Here is a 26,563-nt window from a genome sequence, read left to right as displayed (position 1 = left end):
CAGTCCACCACCCTGCAGGTCCTAGAAGCTTGTAAAGGGAATTTTAGAGCACCTTGTTACCTCAAGTTTAGCTACGTGATCATCCCAATTTATATTATTTGCAATTGTAGCCCCTAGCTGTTAGGTGAATGAATTGTGTATTTATCATGTAGCCAAAATTTAACTACTTTCATTTATAAGTAATGTGGATGACTTCACACTTTTTGTTGTTTATGGTCATTTGTCAGTTGTTGTACCGTACAGATATCTTGTCTGTATCATTTTTCAATTGGTTTTGATCTTCTGATGACTTTATTAGCTTGGGAATGACACAGCATCATCGACAAACAGTTTAAGAGGGCTACTCAGATTGTCTCATAAATCATTTATATAGATTAAGAACAGCAGAGGGTCAATAACACTTCATTAGGAATTCCAGATACCGCTTAAATTTTACTCGATGTCTTTCCATCAATTACTGTAAACTTTGACCTTCCTGACAGGTGCACAACAGGCACAAAGCTTGACTGTAAGTTGCTTGTGTGGAATGGTGTCAAAAGCCTTTTGCCAACACAGAAATACAGAATCAATTTAAGACACCCTTTTGATAGCACTCATTACTTTGGGTGAATAAAGAGCTAGTTGTGTTTCACAAGAATGATGCATTCTGAATCTGTGCTATATGTCAGTAGATGGTTTTCCTCAAGGTAATTCATGTTTAAAAACGATTTATGTTCCAGAAACCTTCTGAAAGTTGATGTTAGTGATATGGGTATGTTATTCAGCGGATTACTCAAATATTCTTTCTTGAGTATTAGTATGGCCCGTGGTTCTTTCCAGTCCTTAGGTATGGATATTTTGTAGAGCGAGCGGTTGTATGTGATCGTTATGTATGGAACTTTTATATCAATCTATTCTTAAGGGATAGTGCAGAGCAACTCAGCAATAATGTGTACTCCGCAACAGAAAACGCAGTGTTATTTGGCTTCTGAAAACTGGGTCAGTTATAACAGTGCAACGTAATTTTAGACATTAGTATGGTGGTGAAACACCTGCAGTAAAAACTATACGTCATAGTCTAATGTCTTTAATGCAACCGTTAGTGCTTTAAAATCAAAATCATTAGGTAGACCGAGAACTTCTGAAGATGTTGAACAGTTCGGCGTTTCGTGTGTTCCGAGCCCGAAGAAGTCATTCGTCAGACGTAATCTACAATTAGAAGTGCCTTCGCTTCCCAGGAAAGTGGATAGGCAGGGCTAGTCCAATACCTGGCTCACCACGAAGCCCAGACTTAACCCCACTGGACGTTTTCTTTTGGGGCCACCTAAAAAATGTCGTGTACAGTGAAAAGATCAGAGACATCAATCATTTATGGGAAAGAATCGTCGCAACGGTTGGGACAGTTACACCTGAAATGTTGGTGAATACATGACGAGAAGTAGAATATCGTCTTTACGTGTGCAGGGCAACAAATGGATCCCACGTTGACGTCTACTAACATTAAACAAAACTTGAAGGAATTCTCTTTCATGATATGTACTCATTGATGTAATTTTTCATTAATTTCCCCATTAAATTTATACTTAAAACTAGGGAGCTGTTTTTTAAACACCCTGTTCAATCTGGACTAGAAGATTAGCCATTATTATGTAATTTAAGCTGAGGATATCTACATCTAAGTTACTCATGTTGGCAACTATTCTTTGTTCGAATTCTCAGATATTTACTTCATCGTCTTGGGTGAAGGAATTTATGGAGAAATGTGTTTAGTAACTTTGCTGTAATGACCTTGTCTTCAATAACATTACCATTGCTATTGCGCAGTGAAGATATTGATTGTGTTTTGCTGCTGACACACTTTACACAAAACCAGAATATATTCATCTTTATCAGATTTCGAGGCAGAGTTACGGCGTGGAATTATTAAAAACATCTGACATTGAAGTTTGCGCTAAATTTAGAGTTTCTGTGAGGCATCAGTCATGTTGCAGATTTCGTGTTCATTTATATTTTGCATGCTTTTTTCGTTGCTTCTGCAGCAGCGTTCTGGTCAGTTTCATGTACCATACGGGGTCAGTTTCGTCTGTTACTAATTTACTTGGTATAAGTTATCAGTTACCATGAATAGCATTCCTGTGGGCTAAAGCCACATCTTGTGTACACTTACATAGTTGGGCAGGAGTGGAGGCCATCTCTTTGGGATGTGTCAAGTGAACGTCTTATGTTTTTTTTAACAGGATATATTATGCATTTACTTTTGGTGGATGTGGATGTTCTTAATCAGTCCGGCTACAGTGATCCAGTGATCACTAACCCCTGTATCTATCATGACGTTTCCTATTTGCTTAAGCTTATTTGTTGCTAAGAGTACAATTCAAGTAAGCTCCTGAAGTATGTGTTCAAAGTAGTATTCAGAGAAAGCATTTCGTATAATTTCGGATGATGTTTTATGCCTACCATTGGCTTTGAACATATATTTCCGCCAACGTATGGTGGGTGGATTGAAGGCAGCGAGTACGATAAACATGTGAGTGTTTTACCTATTTGAGATGATACTCAAGTTTTCTTTGAACCTTTCAGCAACTGCATCATCTGAACTGAGGGCCAGTAAAATATAAGCTACCTCTGACAGCAACAAACAGACCACAACCAACTGTATTTAATATGTCCTACGTAAACCCCATCAGATCCTTTGCAAAAACTTTGCCTGAAATTATTTCTGGCTTTAGCCAGCTTTTGATCCTACGAAAATTTGAGCTACAGTGCATTCATTCGAGTAGCGCTTTAAGGTCTGGTTCCTTCCCAACACAGCTACGGCAGTTTACCTTTATAATTCTGATTGTTCCTACTTTACCCTCGTTCTGTGTTTCCCCTGTACTCATGAGACTGAAGCCCTTTTGGTACTTTCCTAATACATTCAAAATAAAAAAAACGCCCAGTCCACTTCACACACCGTTGGTACTGGTGTAGCTGCTTCATGAGAGTAATGAATTAGCAGCCAAAATCCCACCATGCTATTGCACAAATCGAGAAATCTCATGTCTGAACCGTTGCAGAGCCGTCTGAACCTTTGATTCAGACCCTCCATGCTGCTCTGTGCCACGGATACTCAATCAGTCCTGTCAGTGATGTTACAGATGTGGAGCTCTGCCTTCATCTCACAAGCAAGACTGTCAGCCCTTACCACTTCAGAAAGCAGAAAGAGCACTTGAAAGCAGGGGGAGAATCTCTTCTGATTCAGAGTGGCACACATCAGTATCACAGAGACGAGCCGCTACTTGCAGTTGCTGGCACCCTGTGCTCTTCATGGCATCTGGGAGGACCCATTCCAGATCTGGGATGACTCCCCTGTATTCACACGGTACTCTCTGGACTTCTTCTCACACTTGGCAGCCATTAACTACTATGCGCTTAACACTGAAGCTCTCACCTACCAGTAAACCCATTCTACGTGAATGCCTAGATCTTTAAACCTGAGAGGCTTTCTCAGAAATAGGATAAGTGACTCCATCTAGCTCACGATCTTTACTAGCCACAGATAATTCCTGAAACCAGTTGTCACACAGATGAAGGAGGCCTTTTTGGTCAGAGCTCTGCAAAGTCTTTCACTGCCTACCATACCTTGGAATGAACTCCCACCTTGACTATAGGTGAGAGGTGAGCACAGTAGTGCACCGATTGAGGAAAACGTAGGACGTGTAGGTAGTGTCTTGGACACTTATGTCTGACTCCCCGCAGTGATGGCAACTGACAATAGTCTCATGCAGTGTGAAGTCCAGAACAGCTTGGAGCTATGAGTGAAAGTTCACCAACTCAGCACACATTATAACACAGTGTTCACAGTACCTATCCATACTACTGAGACAATGAACTGCACAAACATGCTACAAAAACACTCGGACATATTTAAATGGGTTACTCACTTCTACTTAGAAGCTCGTAAAATGAACAGACAAAGAATCTACTGGCCTGGTACTGATTGTACAGATATTGTTGTTGTTCTGGTCTTCAGCTCAGAGACTGATTTGATGCAGCTCTCCATGCTGCTCTATCCTGTGCAAGCTTCTTCATCTCCAAGTAACTACTGCAACCTACATCCTTCCGAATCTGCTTAGTGTATTCGTCTCTTGGTCGCACTCTACGATTTTTACTCTCCACGCTTCCCTCCAATACCAAACTGGGAACCCTTGATGCCTCAGAACGTGTCCTACCAACTGATTACTTATTTTAGTCAGGTTGTACCACAAATCCCTCTTCTCCCCAATTCTCTTCAGTACCTCCTCATTAGTTACGTGATCTACCCACATAATCTTCAGCATTCTTCTGTAGTAGCACCACATTTCGAAAGCCCTATTCTCTTCTTGTCTAAACTATTTCACTTTTATACATGGCTTCACTCCATACAAATACTTTCAGAAAAGACTTCCTAATACTTAAATATATACCCAATGTTAACAGATTTCTCTTCTTCAGAAACGCTTTCCTTCCCATTGCCAGTATAAATTTTACATACTCTCTACTTCGACCATCATCAGTTAATTTGCTACCAAAATAGCAAAACTCATTTACTACTTGAAGTGTCTCTTCTACTAATCTAATTCCCTCAGCATCACCTGATTTAATTCGACTACATTCCATTATCCTCTTTTTACTTTTGTTGAAGTGTGGAGTGCTCATACAGATGTAGATGTAGATTTGGTGAGGCTATGTTAGCCGTCGTTGTAAGGTAAATTTCAGACTATGAAATCACTAGTTAATTATTCTCAGTTGCTGTCAATTCATCGAAATATTGATGAAAACTGTAATCACCAGCGGGCATCGTGAAGGAGGTAGATGAGCTGTTGTGGGCAACGCAGTGTTGTTGTTTGGAAACCTGGCACACACATCAGGTGGCATGGGTGGACCCACTTAAGCAATGGTTGCCTTTTAGACGACTGTAAGCAGTGCACGTCAACGCTTACACAGAGTTCAGGCACCACAGACCATGCCTTTCAGGGGTTGAGATATTTTCCATGCATGTCTCTACAATGTTTCTGACGCCCTGCGTCCCATAGATTGACTCAAATGGCGAATTCGTTTCGTCTGACAGATTTATGTTCTTCACTTTTTATTGAGCCACCATCGGTGTGTGAAATGCTGGCGCCATCGCTATAGATCAGAGATGTTGGCCAGCACAGATAATAAAATGACAGTGTAAGGCTTTTACATGTGTGATGCCACAATTGCTTTTCCCTTTCTTTTCTTTTCCCCTTTTTATAGTCTTCAGCTTGGGCCACCATGGACCTGGCATTTATGCAATGCTGTGCCTACAGAAAGAGAAGCAACAGATGCAGTCGTTGATCAGCCAGAATGCAGGCTTGCTTGACACCCTTGCCTCGCTGGCAAGAGGCCAGGCGACTGTTGGGCAGTTTTCTTCTCTGCCTCCTCCCCACCCATCACCCCGTGCGCGCCGGCCTCTGATGCTATTAGCTGGCCATGATGAGTTCAAATGGTTCAAATGGCTCTGAGCACTATGGGACTAAACTTATGAGGTCATTAGTCCCCTAGAACTTAGAACTAGTTAAAGCTAACTAACCTGAGGACATCACACACATCCACGCCCGAGGCAGGATTCGAACCTGCGACAGTAGCGGTCTCGCGGTTCCAGACAGCAGCGCCTAGAACCGCACGGCCACTTCGGCCGGCCCATGGTGAGTCTACAGAAAGGTGTGAGAACAGTTCTTGCTACATTGCCAGGTAACACATACCACTGAGCCCATGAAAAAACCATTTGACGAGCTTTGGTAGTTGCTCACGCAGTATTTTGGATGTGTGGTGGGCACATAGCTGTAGTTTAACCAGCAGCGTCGGGTCCCAGGACAGTTTTATGTGGCCTGGATCTCTGAATTGCAGGGTCTCTCGCGCAAGTGTCGAGTGCCCCAAATGTGCTACCTACTATGCACTCTCGATAATAATTTGGGACATGATTATCCAGTTAGGTCCTAAGCTCATAGGTTCCAACTGGGATCATGACCATGTGTGACCCTTGTTTAGCCCACTTTTCCCAGATTGCTGAATTGCATGAGCTTACGGCGGCAGCAAAGGATGTCCTCTCTGATAAGTGGAATGTGGCTCAATTATGTGTGCAAAGTAAACAGCTTCCGTTGCCTCATGGGGTAGCTCTGGCGGCCTTGCCTGCGGCCATGTGTGGGGTGTGCCACTGAATCAGCCATTTGGCAACTTTTTCAATAGCTCATGCATCAGTTTATAGACTCTGTGCTCACACCCCGCATGTGTCACCTCAGCTATGCTGCTCACGTTGCTAGTCGATGGGCGATTGGTCAAACTCCAAATCAATATTGGAGCGATGGTCTGCCTAATTAATTAGTATACATATAGGCTTTTGGATTCCTGGAGTTCAACGACGCTACGCCAGGTTGTGTCTTATAGTAAACAGTGCATTCTTTTGTGGGGGATATTCTTCAGCTCTGCGTGTTATAAGAATGTGAAACTACAATGTACATTGTTACTGGTCAATTGACCATTTGCACAAAATGTTTTTGGGCCTGATATTTTTCTGTTTTCGGATTCTAGACGACTGGTGAAATTCATTTAGTATCTCAGTCCATTCCCTTCCATGATTTGGTCTCCTTAGAGTAGTCATACAGCCCATTGTTGGTAAACACCGTGAGCTGAGCTGAAAATTTCAAGGCATGTATCTCTTAAACACTCAACAGAACCTAAAATATGTGGCCTCTGCTCCCATTCACTTCATCATGTGTGACTAGGTAAAGGCCGACGTGCAGCATTGGCAGAATCAGGGCACTGTGTCTCCTATTTCGTCGAGTCAATGGGCAGCTCCTCTGTCAATGATTCAGAAACCCGATGGCACTGTGCACATTTGTGGCAATTTTAAACTGAGTGTCAACTTGTAATGAGTCACGGATTCGTATTCTGTTGCGTGGCAGGCAGAATTGTTGGCGAAATTGGTGGAGGGGCCAGTATGTGTCAGAGATCGATTTCAAATATTCAAATGGCTCTAAGCACTGTGGGACTTAACATCTGAGGTCATAAGTCCCCTAGACTTAGAACTACGTAAACCTAACCAACCTAAGGACACCACACACATCCATGCCCAAGGCAGGATTCGAACCTGCGACTGCAGAAGCAGCGCGGTTCCAGACTGAAGCGCCTAGAACCGGTTGGCCACAGCAGCCGGCACAGATCGATTTGTCTGATGCTCACCTGCATTTGTCATTTGACACAATTTATCAGATTTTCCTGATCCTCATCATTCCATGTGGGCTGTACCAGTTTGATTGCTTGCCTTTTGGAACCTTGTCTGCACTGGGCATTGATTCAGGACATTCCCTGTTGCATCACTGAAAATGATGGCATATCAGCAACTGGCCCAACCAGAGCGGAGCAGAGCATTTATGGAGGAGGAGATTAGTGTTTAACGTCCCATCGACTAAGAGGTGGAGCACAAGCTCGGAGTACAGAAGGATGGGGGAGGAAATCGCCCGTGCCCTTTCAAGGGAACCATCCCAGCATTTGCCTGAAGTGATTAGGGAAATCACGGAAAACCTAAATCAGGATGGTCGGACGCGGGCTTGAAATGTCATCCTCCCGAATGCTAGTCCAGTATGCTGCCCACTGCGCCACCTCACTCGTTGAGGAGAATTTACAGCACCTTCAGTCGGTTTTCCAATCAATGCTGGAGAATGGCCTTCATTATGAGTAAGATTTCATGTTACGTTCAGTTCATTCTCAAGGCCATGCACGTCTGCTAGCCTCTTCACTGGTTTCACCTGTAACATTTCGTCGTGAGACTTATTTTGGCATGTTGAGCTCTTTAATATATCCACGTTGCATCTTGCTTGTGCCTCTACATCTAACATAATAACCACAAGAGCAAAGTAGGTTGCTGTAAAACATTTGACAACTATCCTATGTCATCATCTCTCTCCATTAATGTTGCAAGCGTCTTTTCCCACAGTATGTTCATTCTACTATTCATTTCACTGACTGTGGAGAGATATAAATATCATTAAAATTCTCTCTGTGACTTTCGCCCTTAACAGCTGTATTCTTGTATAGAAAGCAGTTATGAGTCAACAAGCACGGTACCTCTTCAGACGTCAATGTGTCATTTGTCTGTAGGTACTTATTTTAGTTGAAAAGTCAAAACCGTTCGCAACACTGTTTATGTTACCTATCACATTATAAGAAGGAACATACCGAAGGCAGTAATAGTTTGTTGTGACTCCACAGTTTAACATTTTTTCAAGCTTTTTAGCTAAGTACCGGCTGTAGTGTTAATGCATGTTTGAGTTTTCATTGTGTGTAGAAATGTGACATTTCTAAATATTATTCATGAAGTGTAAATATTCCATGCTGGCCGAAGTGGCCGTGCGGTTAAAGGCGCTGCAGTCTGGAACCGCGAGACTGCTACGGTCGCAGGTTCGAATCCTGCCTCGGGCATGGATGTTTGTGATGTCCTTAGGTTAGTTAGGTTTAACTAGTTCTAAGTTCTAGGGGACTAATGACCTCAGCAGTTGAGTCCCATAGTGCTCAGAGCCATTTTAAATATTCCATGATATTGCTATTATTGAAACCATTTGCACTTCATCAGACGTATTTATCGGTAACAACATAGCCTCAACGACATGAGATGCATTAATGGTTTGTAGTAATAACATATCTAAGAGGTCCAGCTGGAGGTAAAGTTTAGCTTTATGATTACTTTCAACTGTAATCACGCTCGTAGTAGATATTGTTTCATTTCTGGCTCATCTAATCGTATCTTCACTTACTGCTCGCTTGGTTAATGGTGGACAACATGTTATTTTAAAAGTACTCATATTTGCAGATATCGTCTCTCTCTCCAGGAGAGTACATGCTGATTTGAAACTTCCTGTCACGCTAAAATTGTGCCCCACCAGGATTCAAACTGGGAAGCTTGGCTTTTCTCAGAAAAATTCCCTTCTTACTTAGCCACCTAGGCATTCCCTTCTCATTTAGCCATCTAGGCATGATTTATAACCCATGCCTGTAGTTTGACTTCTGCCAGTATTACATGTCCTAATTACCAACTACACAAACGTTCTCCTGCATAGCTTGTAGGACTAGCATCTCTAGCAGAAAGGATACTGCAGAGAAATGGATTACCCACAGCCTAAAGGACTAAAGGACTGTTTCGAGATTATTCTTTTAGCCAGCATCAGTGTGTGCACTAGTTTGGAACTTGCTGAGAGATTAGAACTGAAAGCTGAACTGGGACTCCAGCCTGCAACTTTTCCCTTTCATTGGCACTCTGCCAACAGAGCTATCCAGGCAACACTCGTGACCCACTTCACAGTTGTAACACTGAGATAATTTGCCTGTGTTAGGCAGTAGCCCACGTGCCTGCGAAAGGCAAAAGGTCGGGGTTCGAGTCTGGATCAGGCACAAAGCTTTATCTCCGAGGAGGATTCAGATCAGTGTCACTCCGCAGCAGAATATAAACTCATTCTGAAAATAATGCCCTAGGCTGCGGCTAAGCCATTTCTTCACAGCAGCCTTTGTTCCAGGGGTGCTAGTCCCACAAGTTATACGGGAGAGCTTCGAGCAAGTTTGAATACTAGGTGAGAGCTTTCAGTGGATAAAAAGGTGTCAGGGCGAGTCATAAATTCTGCCTGGATAGCTTAACCAGTAAAACATTTGTGCATGAACGACAAAGGTTCCAGGTTTAAGTCTCAGTTCCAAACACAGTTTTAATGTGCTAAGACGTTCCAAAAAAAGATGAGATTTGATAATCCCTTAGTTCATCTAAATAGGTTATAAATCAGTGTAGTGTTTCCTGCGAGGACTGTTAATTGTTTTATTAGTGCTGCTGATATGTTTCACATCCTTCCTTTACATAGTATGATTCACTGATGGCCTACCAATTTTGATCGTAATATTATGTGTAAGAATTTTCTCTGCGTTGGAGCACTAATGTCATAACATTTATGTCTGTTTAGCTTTCTGTCTGTCTGTCTCTCTCTCTCTCTCTCTCTCTCTCGCACACACACACACACACACACACACACACACACACACACAGACACACACACTCTCTCTCTATCTCTCACTATTGCGACCGTGCGCGCTCTCTCCTAGGGCGGGTGTGCGTACATTTGTGTAGGCTGGCTGTGAGAGCCGGTTCAGGAAGTGTCATATGAACTCCACCATCTGCGTAGCGTGCTAATACCCCAGCTATGTTTGTGTAATAACTGAACATATTTGTTGTGTCAACGACTCGTTTTCTTTTCACAGGCAGGCACCTAGCAGACATGGAATTTCAAGTGTGGGATGCTGGAGAGCCGAAAAACAATGATCGTGGTGTTCCCGAGAACTGCCTGGCGCTGTCGGACAGAGGATTCTATAAGGATGTGCGCTGTGACCTGGAACTGCCGTTCATCTGCGAGATTGCGCCCGTGAGGTGAGTCGGTGTCCGCTGAGGGCGCGACTCTTTCCCTACCGCAAACGGAAAATAGGGTTATGAGAAGTGTCGACTGCCTCAGTCTTCAGTAAATCAGAGAAAACGAGTGAAGGACCGAACAGTCTGCGCAATTATAATGTGAATAAATATTTGTCAACAAGCCGTGGCAACTGTCACTTTGTTCTTAACCACTTTGTGAATGAACTACGCCATTTTGTTTTGGCCTTCTGGCAGGGTGCTTTGGTACTGTGGCGAGCAATGCATTCGTGCCTTTGGAAGCAGATACGTATGAGACAGCCATTCCGCACAGCATCTGTTACTCCCCCCCCCCCCCCCACTCCCCACTCCCAAGAGAGCCAACAGCATATGTACACGATCCATTCATGGTCACCAAGGGGAATACTTAAACCTGCTCCCTTCTCCTCCCATCTCCCCTAACTGAATAGTAGCTCATTAAAATGGCGTGGGAAACCTCCCATCTGAGTATCTGTGTCAACCAGTGGAAGCACACTAAAATGATGGGAATCCCAATGGCCTGAGATGCTGTTGCTCCAGCTTATCATACTTCATAAATAAGTCAACTATATACGCCACTATGGTCGAATTCAGTGCATCATGGGGAGTGGTTATAAATGATACATCTATAGTGAGAGGTTCTTAGATAACAGTGATATAACAAGTCAAATTTATGGTGTAGTATTAACAATCCCTTTCTGACAATACACTCTACCGCAATGTGTTGTTGTTTATTGACAATATTTTTTACTTGCAAAGGTACTCATATTTGTTTTTGACGACAAATTTCAGTGACCTTTTTACAAAGCTGATTTTTCCTTCTATTAAATAATATGCGAAATACAAATGTTTTTCCCATTCTTTTTTGTTGATGTATTTATTCGATTATTTTTTTTCTTACATATGTATTCCTTGGTTTTAATTTATATCTGATGACTTATAAATGTCAGATACACACTTGTTACTGTTTTATGCGCTATATAATCCCCCCCCCTCCTCCCCCCATGAACCATGGACCTTGCGTTGGTGGGAGGCTTCCGTGCCTCAACGATACAGATAGCCGTACCGTAGGTGCAACCACAACGGAGGGGTATCTGTTGAGAGGCCAAACAACGTGTGGTTCCTGAAGAGGGGCAGCAGCCTTTTCAGTAGTTGCAGGTGCAACAGTCTGGATGATTGACTGATCTGGCCCTGTAACACTAACTAAAACGGCCTTGCTGTTGTGGTACTACGAACGGCTGAAAGCAAGGGGAAATTACAGCCGTAATTTTTCCCGAGGGCATAGAACTTTACTGTATGATTAAATCATGATGGCGTCCTCTTGGGTAAATTATTCCGGAGGTAAAATAGTCCCCCATTCGGATCTCCGGGCGGGGACTACTCAAGAGGATGTCGTTATCAGGAGAAAGAAAACTGGCGTTATACGAGTCGGAGCGTGGAATGTCAGATCCTTTAATCGGGCAGGTAGGTTAGAAAATTTAAAAAGGGAAATGGATAGGTTAAAGTTAGATATAGCGGGAATTAGTGAAGTTCGGTGGCAGGAGGAACAACACTTTTGCTCAGGTGAATACAGGGTTATAAACACAAAATGCAATGCAGGAGTAGGTTTAATAATGAATAAAAAAAAGGAGTGCGGGTAAGCTATTACAAACAGCATAGTGAACGCATTATCGTGGCAAAGATAGACACGAAGCCGAAACCTACTACAGTAGTACAAGTTTATATGCCAACTAGCTCTGCAGATGATGAAGAAATTTATGAAATGTATGATGAGATAGAAGAAATTATTCAGGTAGTGAAGGGAGACGAAAATTTAATAGTCATGGGTGACTGGAATTCGACAGTAGGAAAAGGAAGAGAAGGAAACGTAGTAGGTGAATATGATTGTGGCTACGAAATGAAAGAGGAAGCCACCTGGTAGAATATTGCACAGAGCATAACTTAACCGTAGCTAACACTTGGTTCAAGAATCATGAAAGAAGGTTATATACACGGAAGAACCCTGGAGATACTAGAAGGTTACAGATTATATAATGGAAAGATTCAGGAACCAGCTGTTAAATTGTAAGACATTTCCAGGGGCAGATGTGGACTCTGAGCACAATCTATTAGTTATGAGCTGTAGATTGAAACTGAAGAAACTGCAAAAAGGTGGGAATTTAAGGAGATGGGACCACCATAAACTGTCTAAACCAGATGTTGTACAGAGTTTCAGGGAGAGCATAAGGGAACAATTGACAGGAATGGGGGAAAGAAATACAGTAGAAGAAGAATGGATAGCTTTGAGGAATGAAATAGTGAAGGCAGCAGAGGATCAAGTAGGTAAAAAGATGAGGGCTAGTAGAAATCCTTGGGTAACAGAAGAGATACTGAATTTAATCGATGAAAGGAGAAAATTCAAAAATGCAGTAAGTGAAGCAGGCAAAAAGGAATTCAAACGTCTCAAAAATGAGATCGACAGGAAGTGCAAAATGGCAAAGCAGGGATGGCTAGAGGACAAATGTAGGGAAGTAGAAACTTATCTCACGAGGGGGAAGATAGATACTGCCTACAGGAAAATTAAAGAGACCTTTGGAGAAAAGAGAACCACTTGTACGAATATCAAGAGGTCAGATGGAAACCCAGTTATAAGCAAAGAAGGGAAAGCAGAAAGGTGGAAGGAGTAAATAGAGGGGCTACAAAGGGGCGATGTTCTTGAGGACAATATAATGGAAATGGAAGAAGATGTAGATGAAGATGAAATGGGTGATACGATACTGCGTGAAGAGTTTGACAGAGCACTGAAAGACCTAAGTCGAAACAAGGCCCCGGGAGTAGACAACATTCCATTAGAACTACTGACAGCCTTGGGAGAGCTAGTCCTGACAAAACTCTACCATCTGATGAACAAGATGTATGAGACAGGCGAAATACCCTCAGACTTCAAGAAGAATATTATAACTCCAATCCCAAAGAAAGCAGGTGTTGAAAGATGTGAAAATTATCGAACTATCAGTTTAATAAGTCACAGCTGTAAAATACTAGCGCGAATTCTTTACAGACGAATGAAAAAACTTTTAGAAGCTGACCTCGGGGAAGATCAGTTTGGATTCCGTAGAAATGTTGGAACACGTGAGGCAATACTGACCCTACGACTTATCTTAGAAGAAAGATTAAGGAAAGGCAAACCTACATTTCTAGCATCTGTAGACCCAGAGAAAGCTTTTGACAATGTTGACTGGAATACACTCTTTCAAATTCTGGAGGTGGCTGGGGTAAAATACGGGGAGCGAAAGGCTACTTACAATTTGTACAGAAATCAGATGGCAGTTATAAGAGTCGATGGACATGAAAGGGAAGCAATGGTTGGGAAGGAAGTGAGACAGGGTTGTAGTCTCTCCCCGATGCTATTCAATCTGTATATTGAGCAAGCAGTAAAGGAAACAAAAGAAAAGTTCGGAGTAGGTATTAAAATCCATGGAGAAGGAATAAAAACTTTGAGGTTCGCCGATGACATTGTAATTCTGTCAGAGACAGCAAAGGACATGGAAGAGCAGTTGAACGGAATGGACAGTGTCTTGAAAGGAGGGTTTAAGATGAACATCAACAAAAACAAAACGAAGATAAATGAATGTAGTCGAAGTAAGTCGGGTGATGCTGAGGGAATTAGATTAGGAAATGAGACGCTTAAAGTAGTAAAGGAGTTTTGCTATTTGGGGAGCAAAATAACTGATGATGGTCGAAGTAGAGAGGATATAAAATGGAGACCGGCAATGGCAAGGAAAGCGTTTGTGAAGAAGAGAAATTTGCTAACGTCGGGTATAGATTTAAGTGTCTGAATGTACTTGTATGGAGTGCAGTCATTTATGGAAGTGAAACGTGGACGATAAATAGTTTAGTCAAGAAGAGAATAGAAGCTTTCGAAATGTGGTGCTACAGAAGAATGCTGAAGATTAGAAGGGTAGATCACATAACTACTGATGAGGTATTGAATAGAATTGGGGAGAAGAGGAGTTTGTGCCACAACTTGACTAGAAGATGGATCGGTTGGTAGGACATGTTCTGAGGCTTCAAGGGATCACCAATTTAGTACTGGAGGGCAGCGTGGAGAGTAAAAATTGTAGAGGGAGACCAATAGATGAATACACTAAGCAGATTCAGAAGGATGTAGGCTGCAGTAGGTACTGGGAGACGAAGAAGCTTGCACAGGATAGAGTAGCATGGAGAGCTGCATCAAACCAGTCTCAGGACTGAAGACCACAACAACAACAACATTATTTTTTCTCATCATTCTATACATAATACTGAGCAACACCTGATGCTTCCATTTATGATTTCTGTGCTACAGAACATCTGGAAAAGGCGTGTTGCTAAAACATGTATGGTGTACTTTCACAGCAGTTTGCCACAATGTCGATTGCGTGGCGTAGCGGCTCTCAAAAGCCTCAATAAATTGTGCTTACTGTTTGAACAGTGGGAACAGAGCCAGCTTTATGGGCCCGTACGAACTTGTACTGAAACAGAATCCTATATATAAAAGAAAATGACGGCTGTGAGTGACCCACATTTTGGCCTACACTTTTACCTGAATTTGTTGTTAAGCAGTTGAGCTCATCATTACATTGGGAGAATCATGTGGCGAGTGCCTAGTTTTATATTAGAATTTGCTTCTGAGAATGTGTAATCTACAACTGCATTTAAAATGTATAACCATTGAGCAATGGTCAGCACCGCCAGTGGCCAGTCTGGAGAGACGCCTGGGACAGAGCTGTCCCTTGGGGCCACGGGTGCACCAGCCGGCGTCACGTGCGCCGTGAAGCCTGAGGTGAGTGCCGATCCCCAGTCAGCGTCACCGATGCTGTCATTACGACAGTGATGACCAGAATACAGGAGTCTGGAGACGCAAGCGAATGAGGTCCGTGGTCCGAGAAAACTGAAGATAGGGCACGATTTCTCAATCAGAAGCTGATAGAGAAATCAGACGAAACTTGAACGATAGCATAGACACAATGTTCTCAGACTGCTAGGGATTCCTGAGAACAACAGAAAGAACACAGATGGCATAGTGATCACTCTTCAGAGCGGAGAAGAAATTAACGCAATCAAATCTGACAGTATACGAGGATGCCACCTCTGAAAGGCTAAAAGTTTCTGAACAGTGAGATTTGGGCTATAAAACATATGTAAAAATGACGGCATAACAACAGTGAAGACCGAAAATAGGTAAAGGTCAATCTGTAGTCCAGAAGAACTCGAATGCCTGTGCTTTAGGAGCTAAAAACATGACAGTTCTTGCTGCATCTAGTTTGCGTATTTATATATATTTGAGTATTCAATTTGAAAAGAAGCACTTCATTTTTTAACACTTTCCTTAAACAGTTTCGTGTTACCATTCATTGGTTTAGGATTACTTGCAGCAATAATTATAAATGTTCTGTTCAATTTTCGTACTTCCAGTAAGTGAAGTGGAAGGAAGACAAGGATTTCTGGTCAGATGAGTATCGGGTAATATCAACAGCAGCAGAAAATGGTATAACAGGTGTAGGATTCGTTATGAATAGGAAGGTAGGGCAGAGGGTGTGTTACTGTGAACAGTTCAGTGACCGGGTCGTTTTAATCAGAATCGACAGCACACCAACACCGACAACGATAGTTCAGGTATACATGCCGACGTCGCAAGCTGAAGATGAACAGATAGAGAAAGTGTATGAGGATATTGAAAGGGTAATGCAGTATGTAAAGGGGGACGAAAATCTAATAGTCATGGGCGACTGGAATGCAGTTGTAGGGGAAGGAGTAGAAGAAAAGGTTACAGGAGAATATGGGCTTGGGACAAGGAATGAAAGAGGAGAAAGACTAATTGAGTTCTGTAACAAGTTTCAGCTAGTGATAGCGAATACCCTGTTCAAGAATCACAAGAGGAGGAGGTATACTTGGAAAAGGCCTGGAGATACGGGAAGATTTCAATTAGATTACATCATGGTGAGACAGAGATTCCGAAATCAGATACTGGATTGTAAGGCGTACCCAGGAGCAGATATAGACTCAGATCACAATATAGTAGTGATGAAGAGTAGGCTGAAGTTCAAGACATTAGTCAGGAAGAATCAATACGCAAAGAAGTGGGATACGGAAGTACTAAGGAATGTCGAGATACGTTTGAAGTTCTCTAACGCTATAGATACAGCAATAAGGAATAGCGCAGTAGGCAGTACAGTTGAAGAGGAATGGACATCTCTAAAAAGAGCCATCACAGAAGTTGGGAAGGAAAACATAGGTGCAAAGAAGGTAGCTGCGAAGAAACCATGGGTAACAGAAGAAATACTTCAGTTGATTGATGAAAGGAAGAAGTTCAAACACGTTCCGGGAAAATCAGGAATACAGAAATACAACTCGCTGAGGAATGAAATAAATAGGAAGTGCAGGGAAGCTAAGACGAAATGACTGCAGGAAAAATGTGAAGACATCGAAAAAGATATGATTGTCGGAAGGACAGACTCAGCATACAGGAAAGTCAAAACAACCTTTGGTGACATTAAAAGCAACGGTGGTAACATTAAGAGTGCGACGGGAATTCCATTGTTAAATGCAGAGGAGAGAGCAGATAGGTGGAAAGAATACATTGAAAGCCTCTATGAGGGTGAATATTTGTCTGATGTGATAGAAGAAGAAACAGGAGTCGATTTAGAAGAGATAGGGGATCCAGTATTAGAATCGGAATTTAAAAGAGCTTTGGAGGACTTACGGTCAAATAAGGCAGAAGGGATAGATAACATTCCATCAGAATTTCTAAAATCATTGGGGGAAGTGGCAACAAAACGACTATTCACGTTGGTGTGTAGAATATATGAGTCTGGCGACGTACCATCTGACTTTCGGAAGAGCATCATCCACACAATTCCGAAGACAGCAAGAGCTGACAAGTGCGAGAATTATCGCACAATCAGCTTAACAGCTCATGCATCGAAGCTGCTTACAAGAATAATATACAGAAGAATGGAAAAGAAAATTGAGAATGCGCTAGGTGACGATCAGTTTGGCTTTAGGAAAAGTAAAGGGACGAGAGAGGCAATTCTGACGTTACGACTAATAATGGAAGCAAGGCTAAAGAAAAATAAAGACACTTTCATAGGATTTGTCGACCTGAAAAAGCGTTCGACAATATAAAATGGTGCAAGCTGTTCGAGATTCTGAAAAAAGTAGGGGTAAGCTATATGGAGAGGCGGGTCATATACAATATGTACAACAACCAAGAGGGAATAATAAGAGTGGACGATCAAGAACGAAGTGCTCGTATTAAGAAGGGTGTAAGACAAGGCTGTAACCTTTCGCCCCTACTCTTCAATCTGTACATCGAGGAAGCAATGATGGAAATAAAAGAAAGGTTCAGGAGTGGAATTAAAATACAAGGTGAAAGGATATCAATGATACGATTCGCTGATGACATTGCTATCCTGAGTGAAAGTGAAGAAGAATTAAATGATCTGCTGAACGGAATGAACAGTCTAATGAGTACACAGTATGGTTTGAGAGTAAATCGGAGAAAGACGAAGGTAATGAGAAGTAGTAGAAATGAGAACAGCGAGAAACTTAACATCAGGATTGATGGTCACGAAGTCAATGAAGTTAAGGAATTCTGCTACCTAGGCAGTAAAATAACCAATGACGGACAGAGCAAGGAGGACATCAAAAGCAGACTCGCTATAGCAAAAAATGCATTTCTGGCCAAGAGAAGTCTACTAATATCAAATACCGGCCTTAATTTGAGGAAGAAATTTCTGAGGATGTACGTCTGGAGTACAGCATTGTATGGTAGTGAAACATGGACTGTGGGAAAACCGGAACAGAAGAGAATCAAAGCATCTGAGATGTGGTGCTATAGACGAATGTTGAAAATTAGGTGGACTGATAAGGTAAGGAATGAGGAGGTTCTACACAGAATCGGAGAGGAAAGGAATATGTGGAAAACACTAATATGGAGAAGGGAAAGGATGATAGGACATCTGCTAAGACATGAGGAAATGACTTCCATGGTACTAGAGGGAGCTCTAGAGGGCAAAAACTGTAGAGGAAGACAGAGATTGGAATACGTCAAGCAAATAATTGAGGACGTAGGTTGCAAGTGCTACTCTGAGATGAAGAGGTTAGCACAGGAAAGGAACTCGTGGCGGGCCGCATCAAACCAGTCAGTAGACTGATGACCAAAAAAAAAGTAAGAGGGTAAGAGGAATTCAACACTTTAATGGTGAGCAGGGGGCTGATTGGTGGAAAGAGACCAGCGAAGGCCGTTACCAGGCTGAGAACCTTCTGATAATGTGATAGAAAATGAAACAAGGGTTCGCTGTGGAAGAAACAGTAGACCCGTTATTAGAGTCAGAGTTAAACACAGCTTTGGAATATCTAATAAAATCGTTGGGTAAAAGGCAATGACAGTTGGATAACATACGCTGCGAGTCTGGAGATGCATCATCTGATGTTTGGAAAAAAATCATCCACACAATGACGACGACATAAAGGGTATGTTAGAGCGACTACACACAATCAACTTAAATGCTCAAACCATCAAGATGCTAAAAAGAATAATGTGGACTAGAATGGATAAGAAAATTGATGGTCTGTTACACGAATGTGTTTGGATTTAAGAAAGATAAACTGAACAAGAAGGCAGTTCTGACAACGTGTTTCGTAATGAAGGCAAGACCTACGAAATAGGTTTTGTTGGCCTAGACAAAGGCTTACATGATGCAAAACGGTGCAAGATGCTTGAAATTTTCAGTATAATAGGTGTAAGCTTTAGGGAGAAACGGATAATATGCGGTACAAGAACCAAGAGAGAAAAATAATAATTGAATACCAAGAACGAAGTGCTCAAATTAGAAAGGATACAAGACAGAGATGTAGTCTTTTGTCCCTTGCTATTCAAACTGCACTTCGTATAAGCAATAGAAATCCAAATGAGTGCAATTAAGCCTAAGGGTGAATGGGTATCATGGATAACGTTGTTATTCTCGGTGGAACTTTACAAAAACTGTAGGACCTGTTAAAAGGAGGTAAGGCTAATGAACATCTCACCGCATGGAGCATTTAAGTGATTAATAAGAGAAATAATGTGTACAGATAGAAATAAATGTCTTCAAACAGACAGAAAAACGTCTCTTAAGGTATATCATAGAAAACACTTTAGTGATTCAGTAAGTAAACACGTATGCACAGTAATTCAAGAATACCATTTAAAAAGGCCAGAACCAAGTTTTAGCAAAAGATAAATAAGTAAATAAATAAAAGGCGAGAAAGGTCACTCCAAGAAAACATGTAAATGACAAATAGTTGAACAACAGATCTAGTAAGCTGTAAGTAGCCCTGAGACAGGGAATGAATTTCTTTTACTTTCAGCTGACAAATGGCTAGCAAACGAACACATAAGTAACCTTCAGGGCATAGTAACACTTAATGGTTCTATACCCTTTTGCGTTTTACACCACGTGAAACTCAAATGTGCCAGTTAGTTACTATCGACTGGCTATATTTTCAAAAGTCCAGACGACATGTCGATATGACACGTGCCGTTCATATACAACCAACCAACATGTGGCCATTTTAATGGGGCTCGACAGTATGCCCAACCAGAGCACTTGACTCAACAAAGCCTCAAACATCAAAATTTCAGACAGCAATTTTCATATCTTGAGTGAAGGCAGCCCAAGGGTATGTGGCGGCGGTGCATTCCATGAAGCCATAATACAATAAGCACACACTGGGTCCATGTGCAAGACAGTCAAAGCGTGTCAAACCGGAAGAAAACTGGAACAAAGTAAAGGGAGCGTCTAAATTCCCCTATCATTCTCATTTAATACAACCCCACGACCACAGAACTTGTGCAGATCAACAGACACTTCAGATGATCCTCTTCAAAAACTAGGCTAAGGCTAAACATAGTCACACTTAAAACAATGTACAGGATTACCCAGTCATCGAATCCACTACTGAACGTGGGAAACTGAATTGCAATAACAAGTGTCTCTGGTTGCTACACGTTACCCTGGCCCCTTCCAAGGCAACACCACAAGATATTAAGTCACGCAACACAAATCAGGCAGTTTATTGAATCAGAAAGTTCCTTTGCAGAATCAAATTTTCACTCTGTAGCAGAGTGTGCACTGATATGAGACTCCCTGGCAGATTAAAACTCTGTTCTGAATCGAGATTCGAACTTTCGTGGGCAAGCGCTCTACCAACTGAGCTACCCAAGCACGACTCACGACCCGTCCTCACAGCTTTAATTCTGCCAGTACCTCGCCTCCTTCCTTCCAAAGTTCACAGAAGCTCTTCTGCGCAGGAAGTTTGGAAGGTAGGAGACGATGTAATGGCAGAATTAAAGCTGTGAGGATGTGACGTGAGTCGTGCTTGGGTAGCTCAGTCGGTAGACCACTCGCCCGTGAAAGGCAAAGGTCCCGTGTTCGAGTCTCGGTCTGGCACACAGTTTTAATGTGCTAGGAACTTTCAGAAAGCTCCTTGCATAACATGACTTCTACCGAGAAGAACCAACAGCAAATTCAAATATCCAAGGCCACTCAAATGTGTCATCGTTAGATGACCCCTCCCCCCCCCCCCTCACCTGCCCATAACTATTAAACAGACAAAACATTTAAAAGGCCACCAATCATACCATGGCATGTCAAGTTCGGCCTAAAGGCGCATACTGCTTGTGGGCCCTGCGCGTCTCACCCTCCGGTCCGGCTCCATAACACTACGTACCCCTAGGAACCACTGTCGCTCCGAACCGCCCACCGCGGCTAAACCACGCCCCCTGCTGCCACAAGCTTCGATCCGCGAGAAGTGGCATACGCCAGGCGAGCGCGACGGGAATTCAAAGACGGAGCCCATGGTTCATGTTGAAACATGTATGTACCTTTCCTTTGTTCTTTACTCTCTGGCAGTTGTTGTTTGGTATACTAAGCTACTGGTAAAAGGAACTCAGGAGAAGCAGTGCGTAAACTGATTAGTTCAGTGACCAAGCATTCATATGGCGAATCCACTATTGTCTTTGCAGTGTGTGTTCTGTTACCTGTGTGTGAACGCGTCCTCAGTGACAGAGTCTGTGTCAGGCTGCCCCCTGGCCCCTGTGTGGACTCGCCTCACCAGGCAGTGTCTCTCTCTGTGCAGTGCCCGAGCCAACGCCGTGCCGCCCACGACTGCGTGCCGCTCTCCCCCACCCGACGACGCTGCCGTCTCTCTCCTGCGGTGAGTTCCGTCACTACACACGCTCATTTTCCACATTCACAGTGCGTCCTATGAGGACTCTAACCAAGTGTTAAGGTCAAACACTGAATGTATCTTTATTGGATGCCTATGTATGTATGTACCCTGTAAGTATGCTCAACATCTCATATACTATTATATGAATATTTTTAAAGAAAAACATGTATGTTCAACTCTCCAAAACTACCATATCGATTACAACTAAAACTGGTACACATCTAACTTCCTATCTGGAAAGAAGTCCTGTGGTGGTGACAACCACCAATCTCTCAAAGGGGTAGATGCACAGAGGAAAAAGGAGCTTGGGGCACCACGCTTAAATATTCTGACTATAGCCATTAGTATTTGAAAATGAGAGCACTTAGCAATCTGTAACCAACCACCCCTCTCCTCCCCTACAAAAATCTGGTACCACGCGCCGCGAAATTTGAATCCTCGCCAGACGTCATGGATGTCGAAGACCCCTAGAGGTCTCTGCACCATCGCGCTGTAAACTGTGGCGGCGCGCGAATCCTGGCCCGCATTTAGCGTGAGGGCGCTACAGTGGAACACGTGGTTGCAGCGGCCAATAGCGGTGTCCCTGACAGAGTACTTAAGCCCCTGCCTCTCGCCCAGCCAACCATTGACCGTCACCTCACCTGGATCCCTCATCTCCGCTCCATCCAATCCAAAGCCCACAACCGCCTCCGACTCCTCAAACTCCTCTCCGGCCAGACATGGGGGTTGCACCCCTCTACCATCCTCCACACCTACAAATCCTTAATCCGTCCCATCCTCTGTTATGCCAGTCCTGCCTGGATATCTGCCCCCCCCCCCCCCCCCAAATTCTGTAAGTCCCTCCAGATCCTTGAGCGTCATGCACTCCGCCTCACCTTCCGTATACGCCTCCTGTCCCCCATGCGGATCCTCTATGATCTCATTCCTTTCCCCCATCTGCTCCTATTCCTCGAACATATCCGCATCCTCTACACCTCCCGCCGTCTTGAACCCCCTCACCCCCTGGTTGCTCCTCTCCTCTCTGATCCCCGCCCCCTGCCGCGTCTTCACTGTTGTGTCCCCCATACCCTCCATCTCTACACCCTATATCTCCTTTCCCAAGGTGGCTTCCATCAACTCCCCCTCCTGGATGATGCCCTCTCTCCCTCCATTTATCCCTCCTATCAACTCTGATCCTCACTCCCCCTCCTTTCCTCTGTCCTTTTCCCGGGCTCCCTCTCGCCCCCTTCCATCCTCTTTCTTCCCCACCTCCCCTCTCTTTGCCCCCTTCTCTCCCCTGAGTCCTTTTCCATTTCCCTCCTCTGCCTCCTCTCATTCCGTCTCACGTCTGCCCTTCTCCCCCTTTATTAGTCCTTTCCCTCCTTGGTTCACCCCCCCTTTTCGTTTTTTCCTCTCCTCCCTCCTTGTTTTTCCCCCTACTCCAGGTTCCCCCCCCCCCCATCTGCCTTGGATCGGGAATGCCATCTTTGTGCCGCCTTTTTCATGCAGTGTTTTACAGTGTGTTTTTCCAGTGCGTGCTCCGTGTTGTGTCTTTTGTGAAGTGTAGCGAACAGCCATCATACTGTCGCTGGGTGTGCTTTTTTTTTATCTCTTGCGAACAGAAACCATACTGTCGCCATGTTTTTTAATTGTGTGTCTACTATGTTACTTGTCTGATTCCTGTGTATTTTATCAACATTGCCAACCCCTTTTGCTTTCTGTTTTAACTTTCCGCATTTTTACGCCATTTTACACTTTAAATCACCATTTTAGCGCCTGTTTTTCCTTGTTTCTTTCTTCTTCCGTTTTTAAACACTAACATTCCGTACGTCTCAGGGCATGTCGCCTCGCCTTAGACAGCGTATTTACTTTCGTGTTTTCTTTACGAGTGGACGTGGTTGACTAGTTAGGTTTTTTTGACTCTGTTGTCTCGTTCTTATTGTTGTCGTAAGGTCCTTCATTGGTCGTGTCCGTCCGCTCCGTTGTGTTGTTATTCGCGGGCCGCTGAGCGGGTGCCGCCGCTTTTTCCGTTACTTCAACCCCGCGACTGTTCCGGTCGCCGTTACAACAAAAAAATGAGGAAAAAGCTTCAGCGCTTTCTACACTTTGGCTGTTCAAGCAGTAAAACTGCTGTTTCTAGAATTACATTTTTGACTTATTACTTCTTTACTACTAACTCTATTCGTACAGCTTTTTGCAGACTATATCCAAATGTAACATTGAATGTGTCTGAAAAATGATATCATTGTTAAAAGCACAGTTAAGGAGATATGACAAACATTTGGATGGGTTAAAATGTGCCGCATCAGACGTAAAATTGTAATTTATAACTTATAAACTACCAACTCTACTCGCAACAAATTTTTGTAGGAAGTATCCACATATACCAATGAATGTACCTTAAAAATTGTCACTGTGCAACACGTATTTAAGGAGATATGATGTCACAAACACTGTGACAGCTGAGAAACTAGGTTTTCTTAAAAAGGAGTTCAATTTACCCTCAGCATAGTCTTCCATTGATAATGATAGCACTTCCCCACTTCCAAAAAACTTTAAACATACACTTTGAGACAAAACAAAATTACATACCATGAAGCGGTTGTTCAAATTGGTCACGAAATTGTAAACTTTGGAGGCCTATGGATGAATGTGTGATGCTGCAGTCCAGTTTCACTTTGAACCTGGTAAGGAAATTAAGCACCTGCCCAGTTAGCCGCGCGATCTAACGTGCTGCTTCCCAGGCGGGAAGGCGTTCTGGTCCCCAACATGAATCCGCCCAGAAGATTAGTGTCGAGGTCCTGTGTGCCAGCCAGCCTGTGGACGGTTTTGAAGGCGGTTTTCCATTTAACTTGGCGCATGCGGGCTGGTTCCCCTTGTTCCACCTCAGTTACACTGTGTCGGTGATACCTGCACAAACACCGTTTCCACGTACACATACACCATAATTATTATATCACGCAAACATTTGGGGTTACAATCGTCTGGTGTGAGACATTTCAGGGGGTCCACTGGGGGCCGAACCTCACAATAACCCTGGATTCGGTGTAGGGCGGCGGTGGGGTGGTTGGACTGCTGTGGCCTGTTGTGGGGCTGTGAACCACTGAGAGTTGCAGCGGGATAAAGTCTCTCCATTGGTTTTAGATCCCCGGTTTAATAATACATACGATACTAAGCAAGGCACATGTAGAACCCAAGACATAAAGTTTCGCAAATTTTGTTCTGTATACTCAGCTGGAGAGTAATTATGCCTCATAGGCGCGTGGACGTCATTTGAGGGAGAATGTGTAGTTAATCTCAAATAAGCCAGTTGGAATGGTCATCAAATGGCTAAGCATTGGAACAGGAGCGATGCCACTATTCGGCGCTGTTGGTAGGAACCATGGCCAAACACAGTGTCAAGAAGGAAGCGCACGACCAGAGAGTCAACAGAACGTGAGGATTGAGCAATCGTGTGAGAGAGTCCCGAATTCATCATGATCATTGATGCAACATGCAACTGGTGCTTCAGTGACCACAAGTACCATTAACAGGTGCCCCACAGAAATGGGGACGAGCTCACAGCGCCCCTTGTGCCGACTACCATCGACCTCTGTATGCCAACAAGCCCATTTCCATTGGTGTCAGGCACATTCAGCCTGGAATCTCACTGACTGGAGTTGAACTGCCTTCAGTGACTAGTTGCACGTCGACCTGAGACCCGGTGACCATCAAAGATGTGTCTGGAGATGCCACAGACAGTAGTGGGATACCAACCTGACTGTTGCCATCATATGCCCCTGATGACCAGGGGTAATGGTCTGGGGTGCCAAAGTCCTTTCATAGCATGACCCCTTTGATTGCAATTCATGGCACCCCTAGAGTACAGGGGTACGTCGACGATATTCTATCCTCCGTTTTATTCCCTTTGTGGCGAGCCATCTTCAGCTTACGTTCCAACAACATAATGCCCAGTTTCATACGGTGAGACTTTCTGATGCTTGTCATCGTGCTTGCCAAACCCTACCTTGGCCAGGAAGGCCGCCAGGTCTCTCCTCAATTGCGAACTTTAGGAACATTATGGGTAGGGCCTTCCAATCAGCTCAGGATTTTGACGATCTAATGAGCCAGTAGGATAGAATCTGGCACTATATCCCTCAGAAGGGCATTCAAAATTTTTGTCAGTCAATGCCAAGCCGAGTTACTGCTTCCATAAGGCCAAATGTGAGCTATTCAATTTGTGCTCTTTCTCTTGAACAAATCATTCCATTTCCTTAAATTATTACAATTTTTTTTGTCTGTATACGTACATCACATCTACAGAATTCCATCCCATTGAGATAATTTCTTTGTGGTGTGTCATTTTTTGTGTCCTAGAGTGTAATTTCAAATGTTTTAGAAACGTTTTAACGCATACATGCTTAATGTCAGTTATTTAAGTCATCCATTCACTCATAGTTTGAAGCCGTTTTACGCATGGGGAGTTCAATTCTTTAAGGAATTGGGTGTTGCTTACTTACTACAACGAGATTTTCAGTCTATAGTGGAGTGTTTGTTGATATGACACTTTCTGACAGATTAAAACTGTCTGCTGGACCGAGACTTAACTTCTGCTGTCTGTGACAAGCGCTGTACCAAGTGAGCTACCGACGCACGACTCTCGACTCGTCCTCACAGCTTTCTTCCAGGAGCTGAAATCCTGTAAGTTTCACAGGAGAACTTGTGTGACGTCTGGAAGGTAGGAAAGGAGGTATTGGCAGAAATAAAGCTTTTAGAACGAATTGTGACTAGCACCTGGGTAGCTCAGTTGGTAGAATACTTCAGTTTGAAAGACAAAGGTACTGAATTCAAGTTTGGTCCGAAACACAGTTTTAATCTGCCAGGAAGTTTTTTTTTTTTTTTTTGCAATGTGAAAATAAATACTGTGCAGGT

At 43.3% G+C, this 26,563-nt stretch overlaps 1 protein-coding gene across 1 annotated transcript in view; it reads left to right on the top strand.

The window, feature by feature from the left end:
- The window catches only part of LOC126203793 (uncharacterized), a 155,160-nt gene that overhangs the window by 114,288 nt on the left and 14,309 nt on the right, over positions 1-26,563 (top strand). The window contains exons 6-7 of the mRNA XM_049938162.1: positions 10,258-10,423; positions 21,581-21,658. Coding sequence (XP_049794119.1) covers positions 10,258-10,423; positions 21,581-21,658 — 244 coding nt within the window. The remainder of the gene's footprint in view (positions 1-10,257; positions 10,424-21,580; positions 21,659-26,563) is intronic.

This window comes from Schistocerca nitens, chromosome 9 (assembly GCF_023898315.1).
Source record: "Schistocerca nitens isolate TAMUIC-IGC-003100 chromosome 9, iqSchNite1.1, whole genome shotgun sequence".
Taxonomy (NCBI): domain Eukaryota; kingdom Metazoa; phylum Arthropoda; class Insecta; order Orthoptera; family Acrididae; genus Schistocerca; species Schistocerca nitens.
Note: the sequence above shows the minus strand (reverse complement) of the source record. Positions and strands in the feature narration are given on the sequence as shown.